Raw genomic sequence first — 17558 nt, forward strand, 5'->3', positions numbered from 1 at the left:
GGAATCTGTCAAAGCCCTTTTAATCGCTCTAAGGATTGAAGGGTAAATGTGGATCTGTAGTGTGGACCAGCTATGTCGTTAGGACGAGTGCATTCGTCATTACTGGAGCCACCTTCAAAGGATGGAGACTCGGGTCTTTCGGAATCAGAAGTCATCGGAGAATATGAGAAATTTAAAATCCGGCAAAGAGAAAATCGGCGAAGAAAGAGAAGAGAAAGTTTTCGATTAAAGCGTAAGAGTAAAAGTGATGATGAAAGAAGTTACCTCACGAAAGCTAAGTGATAATGATGAAACCGCCTTGGGAATCGTGGGGGAAGTGGAAAGGTTTCCCGCTTTAATAGAAAATAATTAAGATACGGTCATAATGGTGACAGATGTCACGCGACTAAATATGGGTAGCGCCGAAATTAAAGGACTGATGGGATCTTGGCGGGAAGAAATCAGAAGATTCCTCGGAACGCAATCTTTGGTCATTAAAGCATTTAAAGTCCTCCGAATTGGAATAGCACTTCGAAGAACTTGGGGGGCTAATTGTTGGTGTCGGATCCCGCACCAGAAGTCCGAGACCAACCAAAGATTGCCACGAAGACAAGATAATGGCCCATAAAGGATAAAGCCCATTGGACCCGTGAGCCGAAGGAACGGTCGAAGTGGTTATCACCACTTCGAGAATCCGAAGTGATTGCGCTTCGACATGAGTTCGGTGTAGAAGACACGGGTAAGTCGGTTCAAGGACACTTGGGCCAAAAGGCGAGGCCCATAAAGACCAGAGTCAACTCAAATTTAAACGTTGAGCATTAAAGTCAAAGAATCAAGACGGACACATTTAAGAGAGAATAATTGTACTTAATTAGCCATTTAAATGTCATTTTTCTATGTATAAGTATGGAGGTCAATGGCCATGTAAAGGGGATCTCTCTCTTGAGCAAGAAATACGATAGCAATTCATAAGCCTTTTACGTTCTTATTTTTGGTCCCTCAAGAATAATCTTTCCTACTAATAAAAATACTTGAGTGTGTGAATCCTACATCCACACCGACCGCGGCATAAGTCCCCCGGCTAGGCATAACTCCTCCGGCGAGGCATAACTCCTCCGGCAAGGCATAATTCCTCTATGAGGGAAATTCACCTTTTTGGTGAGGAAATGTTAAAATGAGGAGAAGAAGACATATTTATAGGGAGGAGACATGCACATTTACCGAGGTAAAATTGTTGACCTCATTTCCTGGATGCACAACTTGGCTCGCCTCGAGAAGAGTCCCAACACCGTGCGCCCTCGGGAAAGCTCCGGTTCACCTCAAAAAACGTGTCAATGTCACGAATCTCTCAAGAAAGTTTCGGTTTGCCTCGAAAAACATGTCGAAATTACTGTTCACCTGGGAAAGTTTTGGTGCGCCTCGAAAAACGTGCCAAAGTTACTATTCACCCGAGAAAGTTTTTGTGTGCCTCGGAAAATGTGCCGACATTACTGTTCACCCTGAAAAGTTTCGGTGCTCCTCGGAAACCGTGCCGAAATTATTGTTTACCCAGAAAAGTTTCGGTGTGCCTCGAAAAACGTATTGAAGTCACTGTTCACCCGGGAAAGCTCTGGCTCGCCGCGGAAAACATGTCGAAATCATAAATCTCCTATGAAGGTCTGGTTCACCAAGAGAAACGTGCCCATGGCACCACTTATCCAAGAAAGTTCCGGCTCACCACGAAAAATGGGCGGAAGCCATTAGATAAGTCACTCAAGTCATTCTCTGTTTTGCGCCCGACTAACATATTTCAACCTCGAAGACATGCCCGCCAAGCTCAAGCAAACTCTCGCACGACGGACTAAGGGGGGGCTTATTGTTGGACATGGGCCTTGCCCCTTATATGTTAGGACGCCCAAAACAGATCCACAAGCTTAAAGGGTCCATTAAGCTTGGTGGGGCAAAAACGTCATTTACAGAGGAGACAGAAGGAATTTTAGGGTTTAGACTCCCTATAAATAGCAAGAAACACTATTGGGAACAGGATCCGATCCAAAGGTTATTAACCAGCAGACAAGAAGAATCGTGTCCTAGCCCGAAATCGTTGCCTAGCCCGACATCGTCGCCTAGCCCGAGTTTCGCCGCTTCGCTCGTTTTCGTATTCTGTCTCTCTGTTTCGTACGTTAAGTGTTTGGCTCGGCGGATAGTCTATAACCGCCGCGGCGAAACTTATATTATGTAATCTCTTGATCGCTTATATCGTTAATAAAAGGACTAGCTCCGTTCACCCCCAAAATCTCGTATATTATTATTGTTGCAACCGAGGTACAAACAACCTGTACATTTAATATTTAGTAAAAAAAAAACCTCGTGGAGTGAAAAAATATTCATCATTTATACACCATATGTCAAAATCTTTGATTCATGTGCTTTTTCTAATGTCTCCATATATATAAATCTAAAATCCTATATATTAAAGAGTTGACAAAAAAAAAAAAAAAACTATATATTAAAGTTACAAATCGCGGTATGACGTTGCATCCATAAGCTTCCAATTCGTTTTTTACATCACTTCCAAATGACACATTAGATCAATACAATAAAATATTTTAAAAATACAAAAAGTTATAACCGTTACAAACTACTTTTTCCTAATCAAAAACTTATACAAAAAGACCAAAAAAAAAGTATTGAGCACGTTGATTAAGACAAAAAAAAGAAAGAAAAACATGTGGATAATTTTTCTTAAATAAATGTCAAAAAAAGAAGGAAAAATATGATTTTCACGACACGACATATCTATTTTTCTTAAATATTTTTTCTTTTTGAATTATGATAACCATGCATATTCTTTCGTTTCTTGGGGGCAACAATAACCATGTATTCAATAAAATAAAGGTTTTAAAGTAACTTTACAATGATATTTAAAACCTAGCGACAGTAGAAAAAAATATAGAGAAAAATCAATTTTGTAAAGTTGTTTTTTCTGCATGCATTAAGTATAAAGAAGCATAAAGAAGCATAAAAGTTGTTACAATTAAAGGTGATTTAGTCAGCAATTTTGTGTTGTTCTTCTTTAAAGTCTTTCATTAATTTTTTATTTTATGCATATAAAGTACTATACATATTTGCACAAATAAAATTACTATTAGACAAGAAAAATAAAAATAAAGATATAATATGCATTTTTATATTTATGATAAGAGTTCAATTGATAGTTTAGTAGTTTAGTACTTTGTAATTTAGTCATTGTTTTGTAATAAACATAAACATTTAATAAACAAACAAAAAAATCTACTAGCAGCATCCAAAACAATATCAACATGTATAACTGAAAGCTAAATTTAAATTCATCTAACTAGATAACACCATATTTAGAATAAATATATTCTGCTCAAATAGTTTTTCATCACTTCAGGGCATATAAAACTTGTTTCAGTAAGATATATAATACACTGAATTTATTTATATAAATAATAGGTTATGCGGTATACAGTCTATATATGATTTATCTTCTTAGTTTAGATGAAGATATAACGACATAATTAGCACAATTTATTAAATTATAGTTTTCGTAAACATATGATACTATATTTAATTTGTTGCTTATATTTAATTTACATATTGCTTATTTTAGTAAATTGCTGCAATTTTTTTATATTTTTTTTTCTATTTCAAAATATTATAACATTTATAAATAATGAAAAAGATTTTCAAATAACTAATGTTATATACACATGGATACACATTTTATATGGTGGTTTCTCCTAATCTTTGTTTAAGCAAAGTTCAAAGAAAAAATTTGAATATTGTCAATATCAATATTCTCATCAAAAAAAAGAAAGGCAAGTTTCTAGCCGGCCGTTTTCAATATCTCTTGGCTTCTTCTAACTTTTAATTTATAACATCTTTGTCATTCTCTGAGATGAGTATGTAACCATATTTAAATGGTAGGTCCCAACTTTTTTTGATCTGCTTGTGTTGTGTGAGTTAAAAAATCACAATCCAATTATCTCCTTCCATGTGAATACATTTGTTACCTTAACTCTTGAACCTTGAATCTTTTGTTTTGGAGATTTTAAAAAAGTTTATTTTCCTTCTTTATATCATGGTTATATTTAGTTTTCTTTTTTTTTTTCTTTTTTTTTCCTATAATGCTCTCAACCACTCTAACTTGAAAACAAATCACACCGAAAGAAAAAAAAAAAAAAAAGAACTCATTGATTAAGAAGCTAGAAAGAGTTCACAAGAGATGAAGAAGAAAGAAAAAGGAAAAGAAATTGTCACTTTCGAAGAAAATCCTAGCACTTCTATTCACCATCTTGATCATTTTGATCATACAAAAAAGGTCTCAATGCTTTTAAGTGAGCAAGAAATAGAGGTAATTCTACAAAAATCTACAAGTAATAAGGAGACATATAAAGAAAATTTACAAAAATCTAAGAAAGACAATGCTCAGAAAGTTGGTATTGAAGAAGGAAATGGTTCATCTTCAAAGATCACGCCATGCATTTTCTACACATCTGATGAAAAGGCACGATTGCGGTGGTCAAGAGACCTTCACGATTGCTTTGTTACTGCTGTGGAAAAACTTGGTGGACCTGACAGTTAGTAACCTAAATTCTTACTTCCTACTAGTTTATATTTCATGAGTTCTTCATTCTTCACTTATATTGATCTACTTTAACATTGCATGTTTTATCTATCATAAAATTATACATTTCTCATGGTTTCCTTATTTTCTTTGGATTAAATGACTTTTTTTATGAATACATGTATCCATGTAATCTATGATGAAATCAATCTTTATAGATTTGTGATCATCAGTTACATGGATATAAAAGTTTATATTAAAAAAAGAAAAGTAAGTTATATTTCATCGATCTTAAGATATATTCTTAGGATGAAAAAGAAGATAAAAGCTACAACAATTTTTGTGTTTTTAGATTATATTCGATTAGCTTGCATAAATTTAGCAATATGTACGTGATTTTTTTTTTGTTCTTGCATATAACAGTCATAAACAAATAATATTTATGTTTTTTTTTCATGTTCTTGCATAAGAGTCATAAACAAATTTTTATTTATGGTTGGTCTTTACTTTATCTTTAGTTTTATTTACCTAGGATCCTTTTTCAATGGTCATAAGGAAGAGGTAAGATCTTTTGGTTTTATGAGGTATTTATGCGATTCAAGATAAGGTGACTTAAAGCATTTGATACATATAGATCATTTTAGTATTTATTTTTAACACTTTTTGGTTATTACCGGAATAAGGCATGATTAATTTTTTTTAGAAGTTTAAATGATATCAAGTATTTTTACATATGTTCTTTTTGAATACGTTTGTTATTTTAAAAATTGAACATTTTAACCCTATTTTGTTTACATAAACTTTTAATTTTTATTGGTGAAATTTTAGATATTTTAGTCGTTAATCATGATGTTAATTTTTTTTTTGTATTAGCAACAAAATTGGAATGTTTATGACTTATCCAACATTTTCTTTGCGGCGAATTTTATGCGTTCGTATATATTTATTTTGGATTTTTCGTTATGTGATCAATCATTATTTTGTCGTTTATAATTGATATAAAATTATTATTAGCATAATGTTAACACGCGTCATTGCATTCATATTGTTTTGAAAAAAATAGAATCACGTACTGGTAACGATTTATTTTTTGGTTACACGATGGAGTAAAAACATGTATGGTTGAATGGTTCACTCTTACACATTCTAGGGCTAAAACATCCAAAACAATTGTGGCATTATTAGTGAGCTTATTTCACAAATATTCCTGTTTTTTGCAGAAGCAACGCCAAAAAGTGTTAAAGAGACAATGGAAGTTGAAGGAATTGCACTTCACCATGTGAAGAGTCATCTTCAGGTAATTATTTATGTTCTTATATTTTTCGTACGAGTCAAAATGAAATTTTAGTGCTAATGATTTATTTAATTAATGTTTAAGTCTTCTTATCTTTCCAGAAATTTAGACTTGGAAAGTGTAACATACGGGATGGAACAAATCAATATATTAGACGTATGTCCAGCTTCATTCTCTTAATTGTCATTTATTTGATATTATTCAATCGAAAATTAATTTCGAGTATTTTTAAATGATGAATAAAAAGAGAACTTTATATGATATAAAATATTTTATTATGATATAAAATATTATAAAATATATTTTATGACTTTTGTGTTGAATAAGCTTGAAGAATTGAAGATAACTTGAAGAGGAAGTCTTTTGTTTATAACCAAGTTATGGATAATTAGAGATAATATTAGAATATATTAGGAGTTATCTAATATGTTGTAATTCCTATTAGGGTTAGGAATTGTATCCTCCTATAAATAGAGGTCGAGTTATGACATTAGGAGATATGAGAAGTTTATGAGTTTGTGTTGTAAAGATTGAGAGATTGTGTGAGACCTTTGTTTTGAGTTAGTTTCAAAGGTAATAAGAAAAGTTGTTCTTATACACATAAGTCTTGATCAAAAGGTTTTACTTAGGGTTCTTAAACAATAATTGGTATCAGAGCCAACTATTGAATCACAACCCTAATCGAAGAAGAAACAGAGCTATTGCTCTGACACCAGAAGAAACAGAGCTATTGCTCTGACACCAGAAGAAACAGAGCTATTGTTTCTTGGTATTTGAAGTCACGATGGGAGAACTAATCCCGACAGGTACGGGTATCAAGGAAGGAGGTAATTCATCCTCTATTAAGTGTCCGATGCTAACCACAACAAACTATACGTTCTGGACTATACGTATGACGATGGCTCTAAAGGTTCATAAAGTTTGGGACGCTATAGAACCTGGATCAGAGGATATTGACAAGAACAACATGGCCAGTGCTCTTCTTCTGCAATCTATCCCTGAAGCATTAACACTGCGCACTACAAGAAAACATGTAATTAGCGACCACACATTAAGTAGCGTAGTAGTCGCTAAACCTATTAGGACGACAGTTTGGCGACTAAAACACGTAGTCGGTAAACCTTGCGTCGCTAAATTTATGAGTTGCCAAACAGTCGCCATTTAGCGACTGAATAACTACTAAATTATGTGCCGTTATTTAGTCGCCTAACAGTCGCCAAATTAGCGACTGTTTGGAGACATTATTGCCACTACATAGTGACTCTTTGGCGACTATTTGGTGACTGATATAACGACTGTTTTGCCACCATATGGCGTCTGTTTAGTTTAAGTATTGGTGACTGAAATGCAACTAATTGACGACTGATTACAAGTTTAATTATCAATTTTACATTCTAATTTATGGAATCCTAAATTTAAAAAACTATATTTAACAAACAAAGAACCTTGATTCAAACACACAACATAATTCAAACATGTTCACAACATAATATTCAAGCTACATAATATCAAGTTTTTAAGTTTAGACAAGAAAAGCAACTAAAGGAAGGGGAGATGAGATGTTCACTCCTAGGCTTGATCTTGTGAAGCATTAGCAGTCTGGAACTCTTCTGTTTGATCTTCTGAAGCAGACTCGAGAAAGGCGAGAAACTTGGGGTCAGTTTCGGTCAAGTACTTCTTCACCGTCCTCAAGTTTTTGATCTCTGCTTGTTGCTCATTAGCAACACGCTTGATCTCTGCTTGCTCAGCTTTCACCCGCAATGCCTCTGCCTCCCGATGTGCTTGGAGAGTCGCTTGTCCTTCTATCTTGCGGTTGGCTTCCTCAAGCTGTGACTGCAAGGAAGTGAAAGCAGAACTGCTTCCTGGGTACTTCCGCTTCCCATTGATGTACCTCCCTAAGCTTCCCATTCCGAAGTATACCCCTCTCTCGTTTGTGACAGTTGACTGCAAAAAAAAAGACAAGAGGATTAGTTCTTAAAAGATGAAGTAAGTGATAATAATAAAAAAAAAGAGGATCAACCACATTACCAGAAGGAAGATCTCATCATCCTCCTCTTGAGATAGTTCTGATCGACGGGATGTACCATCAGACCCTTCATCATTCACAAGGGCAGCCAACTTAGCTTCCTTGTTCTTCAAATATGCCTCATGAATTTCCTGCGCCTTCCTATCAACAAAACTCCCATCTTTTTAGGTATGAGTCCTAATGAATATCTCACCAATAGTAGGTGGTCTTCCCAGCTCAATTTCCTGAAATGTTGTTCACAAAAAAATTCAAATTCTTAAGGAAAACCATTATGTAAATAAACAAGAGTGCTTGATGTAACTTACCATCTCTTGCTCGATTTGTAAGAAAGACTTTGGCCCCGATACATGCTTGTGAGGACCAAGACAATTACGGTCAGACATTCGAGCTGCTGATGTGGTTGAACTCTTGGCAAGTGCTTCTTCTGTGTCCCAATACTCACACATTTCCTTCCACAATGTCTTCTCAATCCATGGCGGTCTCTCAGTGGCTCGTTTTGAGCAAGCCTTAGAAACCATGTCCTTCATACGCAGCTGACATATTTTGTAGAATTTCTCTTCAATTACACCGGTCAGTGATGGATGCCATGTGTGTGTTTTCTACAAAACAAGAGGAGAGTTTGATGTTAGTGATCAAACAACCAAACCAAACCAAATGGATACAGACAATAGAAGTTAATTTACCGCGAATTCGAGGAAGTATTTGTGTCTTCTTTCAGTAGGTACACAGCTCCAATTGTAATATGGCCCATTAAACTTGTTTGTGAATACCTTTGTGATCTTCCGGGTCAGCTTACCATTGTCGTGACCAAACCTACAATTACATAAACCAATTAGCAAGCTTTATACACACATAATCCTAATCTACTCAGCTTACCATACACACACATATTACTCAATATTAACCCTAAACCTAATATACTCAGCTTACCATATACACACCTAATCTACTTAGCAGATACACACACACATTACTCAATATTAACCCTAAACCTAATCTACTCAGCTTACCAATAGGTTTCAGGCTCAAATGTGGGAGAGATGACCGTTGTAAACTTCTCACGTCCTGGCCGGAGAAGCAACTCATGGAGAGTAGCAAGCGAATCTTCAGGGAGAGTTGATTCCCTTTCATAATCAGCCTCAGCTTCCTCATCTTCATCTTCTTCCGCATGTGAGTTTTGAGCTTGAGAGCTGTGATGTGATACAGAGGCTCGAGGTGGAGGATTTGACGCCTGCCGAGGTGGAGGATTGGAGGCTTCCGGTTGAACCGGCGCTGGAGACTGATTGGAGGCTTCCCGTTGAACCGGAGCTGGAGACTGATTGTAAGCTTCCCGTTGAACCGGCGCTGGAGACTGATTGGAGGCTAGACGATGAACAGATCCTCCAGATCTAGGTTGAGTCGATCCGGATGCTCGAAATGGAGTCGAGCCAGATCCACGAGGAGATCCTTCGCCTGACTGGAAAAGTTGCGTCGGAGGAGGATAGTCCCTGATGGTTGGACCCGTTGGAGGTTGTGCAATCGGCTCTTGTTCAGAATCTTGAAGTGGGGCTTGACGATTCGCCGGCGTGAACTCGTACTGGCTGGGAAGACCCCTAGGTCTTCGATTCAAGGTCTTCGATTCAACTCGTACAGGCTGGGAAGAAGTGGGTCGATTTTGGGGGGGAATCTTCGATCCCCTTCCTCTCTTGCCTTTTCCACCACGAGTCTTCATCATTCAAGCGTTCAATGGAGAGATTGAGAGGATTGATGAAGAATTAGGATCGAATCGAGAGAGAAGGAAAGGGGAATAGGGTTAGGGTTCATCGGGTTCGTCGAGAGAGAAGAAAAGGGGATTAGGGTTAGGGTTTCGCGACTCCGAGTTTATATACTCTGGCTTAATGGGCTAAAATTACTGGATCAAGCCCGTAAAATCCCAATTAATTGCCCAAATAAAATAAATGAGTCGCTAAATAGTAGCTGTAACTGGCGACCTATTAGCGACTACGTTAATCAGTCTCACATTAAAGACTGATTAGCGACTAATGTTTAATATAGACTACTTAGTCGCTAATACGTCCCTAATTAGTCGCCAAATTTAACGACTACATATTCAGTCGCCGAATTAAGTCGCTAATACCGTGTTTTCTTGTAGTGTGCAAGTCGGGAAACTAAACACTGCAAAGAAGATATGGGATGCAATTAAATCTAGGAATCTAGGAGCTGATAGGGTTAAAGATGCAAGATTACAAACCCTAATGGGTGATTTTGAGAGAATTAAGATGAAAGAAACCGAAAAAATAGATGATTTTGCGGGAAGACTCTCAGAATTACAGACTAAGGCAGCATCACTTGGACATGATATTGAAGAACCAAAACTTGTTAAGAAATTCTTGAATGGTTTGCCAAGGAAAAGATATATACATATAATAGCCGCTCTTGAACAAGTTCTTGACCTAAATTCAACAAGTTTTGAAGATATAGTTGGTAGATTAAAAGCCTATGAAGAAAGAATCTGTGATGAAGAAGACAATCAGGAAGATCAAGGCAAATTGATGTATGTCAACTCTGAAACACAAACATGGTATACTAATAGAGGAAGAGGCCAAGGTGGCAGACGAGGTAGAGGAAGAGGCCGTTTCAGTAATAATCAAAACAATAGCTATCAACAAAACAGAGATACAAGTAAGATAACATGTTACAGATGTGACAAACTGGGTCACTACGCATCAGACTGTCCTGATAGGCTTCTTAAGCTTCAAGAAGCACAAGAAACAAATACATCAAAGAATGGTGATACACAAGAAGCTGATGCTTTAATGATGCATGAGGTCGTTTACTTGAATGAAAGAAATTGTGTTCCAAGTACATTTGAACCTAGTTCAGACAATGAGAACATCTGGTACTTAGATAATGGAGCCAGCAATCACATGACAGGAATATTGGCTTATTTCTGCAAGCTTGATGAATCGATCTCAGGTAAAGTAAAATTCGGGGATGATTCACGTATTGACATCAAGGGAAAGGGTTCAATCACTTTTGTTGCAAAGAATGGAGATCAAAGAGTTCTACATGACGTTTACTATATTCCAGATTTAAAAACCCATTTTAGACCTATTGCTTTTGCACCTACAGGAAGATCCACCAAGTCCCATGTTCTGTTTTTCTCTATGGAAGTGATCTCTTCTACACATGCATCTCTCCATTCTTTAGAATCTTTTGCCTCATTGTAGTCCCATGGTTCTTCATTGATAGAAAGCAAGAGTCTTTCACATTCATATTCTGCTAATAAGACATAATCTTCTAGATATGCATGCTTCTTAATTTCTCTTTCTGATCTTCTTAGCTTTGGTTGGCTTTGTTCTGTAGTTTCAGAGTTTCTAGCAGGTGAAACATGTTCTTCCATTTGTTCATTACTCTCATCATCCCCATTGTTTTCTGCTTCTCTGTCAACTGCAGTTTTTCTTATACCATTATTTCCAAATTCACCAAAACTGATTTCAAAATTAGTATCTTTCTCAACATTATTCCATTTCCTGCTTGAGTCTTCGTCAAATACAACATCTCTGCTTACTATTATCTTTCGTTTTGTTGGATCAAGTAGGCGATATGCTTTTGATCCTGGTTCAGTTCCCAAATGCACTAGCATTCTTGATCGATCATCAAGCTTTTTGAGATTCACAGCTTCTGACTTTGCATATCCTATGCATCCAAAAATCCTTAAATGTTCTATATTTGGTTTTCTCTTCTTGAATGCTTCATAAGGAGTTTGATTTATCAGAGTTCTAGTTGAGACCCTGTTAATGATGTATGTAGCATGTCTGACAGCTTCTCCCCATAAGTAGTTTGGAACATTCATATGTTTCAAGATGCTTCTCGTCATTCCCATTAATGTTCTGTTTCTCCTCTCGACGACTCTGTTTTGTTGAGGAGAGTATGGTGCAGTTAAATGTCTCTGTATACCTGAAACATCGCAAAATGTTTGAAATTCAGCTGAAAGAAACTCTCCTCCCCTGTCAGTTCGAAATGTCTTAATACTTGTCTTAGTTTCCTGTTCAACACTTGCTTTGAAGATTTTGAATTTATTAAAGGCTTCTCCCTTTTCTTTTAAAAGAAGTGTCCACATGTACCGTGAGCAATCATCAATGAGGACAAAGATGTATCTGTTTCTTGATGGTGTAGAGGGTGTTATGGGTCCACAGAGATCCCCATGAACTAGTTCAAGAATCTTCTTTGCTCTGAATGATGTTGCTTGTGGAAAGGATTGCCTTGCTTGTTTCCCAAGTAGACATGAAGAACATATATCCTTCTCAACTTTAATATGTGGTATGCCGAAAACAAGTTCTTTTTCTACCATTGTTTTCAGGGTCTCTGTTCCAATATGTCCTAACCTGGCATGCCACTTTGATGAAACATTTGAGATTCCAATCTGCAGACACTTAGCATTTTCAACTTTCAAATTTACTTTGTAAAGACGATTTCTAGACCTTTGAGCTTTGACAAGAAGCTTTCCCTCTTTATCATAAAGGGTCAGATAGTCTTCTTTCATTCTAACATCACAACCTGATTCAGTAGCTTGACCAAGACTCACTATGTTACTTTTAAAATCTGGAATATAGTAAACGTCATGTAGAACTCTTTGATCTCCATTCTTTGTCTAAAATGGGTCTTTAAGATTAAAAGGAACTCATATGGTAGCATAAACAAGTACAAAGCGAGACTTGTTGCAAAAGGATATGTACAAAGACATGGGATTGACTTCGACGAAGTATTTGCACCAGTAGCCCGTATTGAAACCATTCGTTTCATCATTGCCTTAGCAGCTTCTAATGGTTGGGAAATACATCATTTGGATGTAAAAACGGCGTTTCTTCACGGTGAACTAAAGGAAATAGTCTATGTCTCACAACCTGAAGGTTTTATAAATGAAGAAAGTCAAAGTAAAGTGTATAAGTTGAACAAAGCCCTATATGGACTTAAGCAGGCTCCAAGAGCATGGAACACCAAGCTAAATACAATTCTCTTAGAATTGAATTTTGTTAAATGTTCAAAGGAGCCATCTATATATCAGAAAAAAGAGTCAGAGGAGCTTCTTGTTGTTGCAGTCTATGTGGATGACTTACTGGTTACAGGATCAAATTTAGAGATGATACTAGAATTCAAAAGGGGTATGTCAAGAAAATTTGAGATGAGTGATCTAGGAAAGCTTACCTATTATCTTGGCATTGAAGTTACTCAGACTAAGGATGGTATCATGATAAATCAAGAAAGATATGCAAAGAAGATTCTTGAAGAAACAGGATTTGGAGACTGCAATGCAGTTCATGTACCAATGTGTGCTAATCTGAAGCTAAGTAAAGCACTTGAAGAGAAAAGTATTGATGAGAAAGAATACAGGAGGAGTATTGGCTGTCTTAGATACTTACTCCATACAAGACCAGATCTTTCTTATTGCGTTGGTGTTTTAAGCAGGTACATGCACGAACCAAAGGAGTCTCATGGAGCTGCTCTGAAACAAGTTCTTAGGTACTTAAAGGGAACACAGTCTTATGGACTCTGTTTTAACAGAGGAAGCAAAACCGAGTTAGTAGGTTTCAGCGACAGTAGTCATAATGTTGATGAAGATGATGGGAGAAGTACTACGGGTCACATCTTCTATCTAAATAACTGTCCTATTACATGGTGTTCACAGAAACAAGAGACTGTTGCACTTTCGTCCTGTGAAGCTGAGTTTATGGCAGCTACTGAAGCTGCAAAGCAGGCAATTTGGCTCCAAGAACTTTTGAATGAAGTAACTGAGGAACAATGTGATAAAGTACTGATTCTTATTGACAATAAGTCAGCTATAGCACTTACTAGGAACCCAATTTTCCATGGCCGGATTAAACACATCCACAAAAGATATCATTTCATTCGGGAGTGCATTCAAAATGAACTGGTTGATGTGGATCATGTTCCCGGAGAAATTCAGAAAGCTGATATACTTACAAAGGCTCTTGGGAGAATCAGATTTAAAGAAATGAGGGATCTTATTGGTGTTCAAGATGTGAGGATTAAAGACTTCAAGCTTAAGAGGGAGATTGTTGAATAAGCTTGAAGAATTGAAGATAACTTGAAGAGGAAGTCTTTTGTTTATAACCAAGTTATGGATAATTAGAGATAATATTAGAATATATTAGGAGTTATCTAATATGTTGTAATTCCTATTAGGGTTAGGAATTGTATCCTCCTATAAATAGAGGTCGAGTTATGACATTAGGAGATATGAGAAGTTTATGAGTTTGTGTTGTAAAGATTGAGAGATTGTGTGAGACCTTTGTTTTGAGTTAGTTTCAAAGGTAATAAGAAAAGTTGTTCTTATACACATAAGTCTTGATCAAAAGGTTTTACTTAGGGTTCTTAAACAATATTTTGTAATCTATATTTCTTAATATCATGGAAAATATGGTTATTATGACATATAAAAACCACAGTTGATCATTATTAATAAATTTTGATTTTATTATTTTTTTTTGATGTTTCTTTTTTATGGTCTCAGATTAAGACATAAAAAAGTTTATATTTTAAGTAAAATATAAGAGATATTAGACATATTTTTAATTTATGTTATGGGAAATCATAAAAAATAAATGTTATTTAGTTTTATTTTTAATTTTTTTTTCATATATATAAATAACCTCAATATAATATTTTTTCGGTTAAACAAAATGTACCAAAAAAATTAACATCTTGTCTTTTATTATATCTTGTTTCTAAAGGTTTTATGAAAACTGCTCGCGGCGTTAGAAAACATGAGCATTACTTAAAGATGTATATTTTGTTAATTTTCATATATATAATCTTAAAAAACATATATTTTCGTTCTGAAAAATAACCAAAAAACTTAATGTCTTGTCTTTTAACTTGCTTCTCAAGGTTTTAAAACTGCTCGTGACACAAGAAAAACATGTGCTCCAATAAACTCAGCTCGTCCACAAGTAAACATGTAAGAAAAAAATTTGTATTCATATGAGAGTTTTTTCAAATTTATTCATTCTATAAGAAACTAATCGTACTTATGAGAGTTTTGAACATATTGACATAAAATTGAGTAGAAAACCTAGATTTATGGGAGCTGTAAAACCAAAACCAAGAAAAGAAGAAGAGGTCCAAGGATCACTCTACCTCCTTATAAAGGTAAACTTTTAAAATTTGTATTCCATTAATTAATACATATATGTGTGATGGTAATATCATTTGTGATTTATATTTATTTTGTAGAGTGATTTACGTATACAAAGATGTCGCAAAGCACAAAGAATGCAAACGGCTTTTGCAGTAGAAAATCAACGCAATATGTTCGAGACACAATATTTAAAGGCAAGTGTGACTCCTACTTTACCTAGTCAACACAACAACTATATTTCGACATCAACTACTATATCACAACAACCATCTTCACATAAACAAGAGCAATGGTTCGTACCATTTTCATACCATTTTTCCGAGGGAGAGACAAATCCATTTACAATGAACTATTCACAACAACCATCTATCATCATTCCACAAAATACCACGTCTGTCGAAGATTTTTGCAACGACGATATGGCTTGTCTTTCATTAAGTGAGTTTACTCAAAACGCAAGCAATACATTTCCAATGTACGAGGCATCGATACATCCAACTCAAGAAAATCTACAGTTCAACGACAATCAAACTTATGATATGGCTCAAGGTTTTATCAATCCATATGTGACTATTGAGTCACAATCGATGCCTGGCTTATCCACTATCCCAACTCAACAACAACTTCAGCTCAACGAGAGTTGTGTCATTCATGACTCATATCGTAATGCAACTTTTTCATCGGCCCCGGTACCACCAACAATTGATCCTCTTGATCAGGTATTTTTCACCACATCAACCAGATTTGAAATTATAAATAGGCCTTATAAATATATCATCATATATTCATAGAAAAAATTATTTTTATGGTTTTTTTAGGACACTTTACCAGCATCTGTTTCACACCATACATACATAAGTTCATATCCTTCATACAATACTCTTGAAGTGGTTAGAGCCCAGCTCAATGCATTACAAAATTCAAGCACTAACCAAACTCAAGAAACATCCTCTCGTGAAACCAACTTATCGTCATCTGTCACAAGAGATGAGGTAGACCCAGTGGATAAGTATATTGATTGGGCTAAAGTTGAAGAAAGTGGTATTGGACTTGATCCGGTTGAAGTCTTCAAGGCTTTAGGTTTTGGAGTAAGTCCTTAACCGTATTAATGTAATATATTATTTGGTACTCGTGTGTTACTTTGTATAGAAAATACATAATATGTTTGTATTCGTAGTGCGTAATGGTTGAATGATATTAATATATTGCAATCTGCAGAGTAATTATTATTCATAAAAAAAAAACACGATTGCCGCTATAATGTTTGTCATCTTAAAATTACAAACCACATAAGTGAGTCAATGATCCAGTCTTAGAACAGAGGATGCATGATGCATGTGATCATGAACAAGAGAGAGTATTAGTTGAGTTACCAGATGAACAGGGTTGAGTTTCGAAGTCAACGAAGCTTCGACTTGCTCCTTGGTTACACCCATCTCTCTCTCTTTTTCTCTCTGCTTAAAAGTTTGATGCAGAAAAGCTTTTGATTCTAAATAGGTCAAACCGAGTGAATCTGGGGCCCATTGAAAGAGATCACAATTTCGTATTAAAATATAAGGAAACATTATAATTGCCTCCAACGGCTCTATTGTATGTAATCTCTTGTGTATATATAAAATTGACCTAATAAACACTTTGCGAGACAAAAATCAAAACTCTCTCTTCTTCTTCTTGAAACTCTGGAGATTCTAATGATGATCCAACTAGTAGACATTGAAGAAGTCAAAGCCCGATGACTATGATCTCTGCAACATGATCCTTAAGAGTTGTTAGATTGAAAGCAATCCTCTGTCGTCTTCTGCCTCCGACGTTTCCGGTAGTACTACGATCGATCCAATGATCCAGACGCGAGCGATGCCGACGTCAACGTGATTCGACCCAAGGATTATTGGGGTTACGAGTCACTCATTGTTCAATCGGGGGTAAGATTGTTAAACCCTAGAATTAGCTGAATTGGTAGTTGGTAAAGTAATATAATCGATTTTCTAGGGTTTGTAGTGAAATTGATTTCAGCTTGCTTCTTGATGAAATTGATGCTTCTAGGGTTTGAAGAAGAAACTTTACTTTTATCTCTATTGGTGAGTTTTGCTTATAGTTCCTCTGTTATGGTGTAAAGCAGTCATGTTTTTGTTAAAGTTTTGATCTTGTTCTTTGCTCTCTCTCAGAGATCAAGATGATTATGAGGTAGTACGGAAGGTAGGGCGTGGAAAGTATAGTGAAGCCTCACAATGTTATGATTGACCATGAGCTGCGTAAGCTTCGTCTTATAGATTAGGGTCTTGCTGAGTTTTACCACCCTGGAAAAGAGTATAATCTTGTTTATCTCTCCTAATGTGTACTTTAAGGGAACCTGAACTTCTCGTGGACTTGCAAGACTATGACTATTCTTTGGATATGTGGAGTCTTGGTTGTATGTTTGCTGGGATGGTGAGTTCATGACATAATAACATTTGGAAGACTTTGCTTTTTTTCTGAGATATGAAATTAATTATTACCTAATTTTTCCTCATTCACCATATTAGATATTCCTTAAGGAACCTTTCTT

The 17558-nt window shown here is 35.7% G+C and overlaps 1 protein-coding gene across 1 annotated transcript; it reads left to right on the forward strand.

Moving 5' to 3' along the window:
• The first annotated feature begins 4210 nt into the window (after nucleotides 1-4210).
• On the forward strand, nucleotides 4211-16174 carry LOC9319795 (transcription repressor KAN1). Its single transcript, XM_021030607.1, has 6 exons — nucleotides 4211-4565; nucleotides 5773-5849; nucleotides 5948-6002; nucleotides 6321-6322; nucleotides 15592-15732; nucleotides 15832-16174. The coding sequence occupies exons 1-6, from the start codon at nucleotides 4211-4213 to the stop codon at nucleotides 16111-16113; spliced, it is 912 nt and encodes a 303-aa protein (XP_020886266.1). The 3' UTR covers nucleotides 16114-16174.
• Nucleotides 16175-17558: the final 1384 nt, after the last annotated feature.

The sequence above is a fragment of the Arabidopsis lyrata genome (assembly GCF_000004255.2).
Source record: "Arabidopsis lyrata subsp. lyrata unplaced genomic scaffold ARALYscaffold_3, whole genome shotgun sequence".
NCBI classification, from domain to species: Eukaryota; Viridiplantae; Streptophyta; class Magnoliopsida; order Brassicales; family Brassicaceae; genus Arabidopsis; species Arabidopsis lyrata.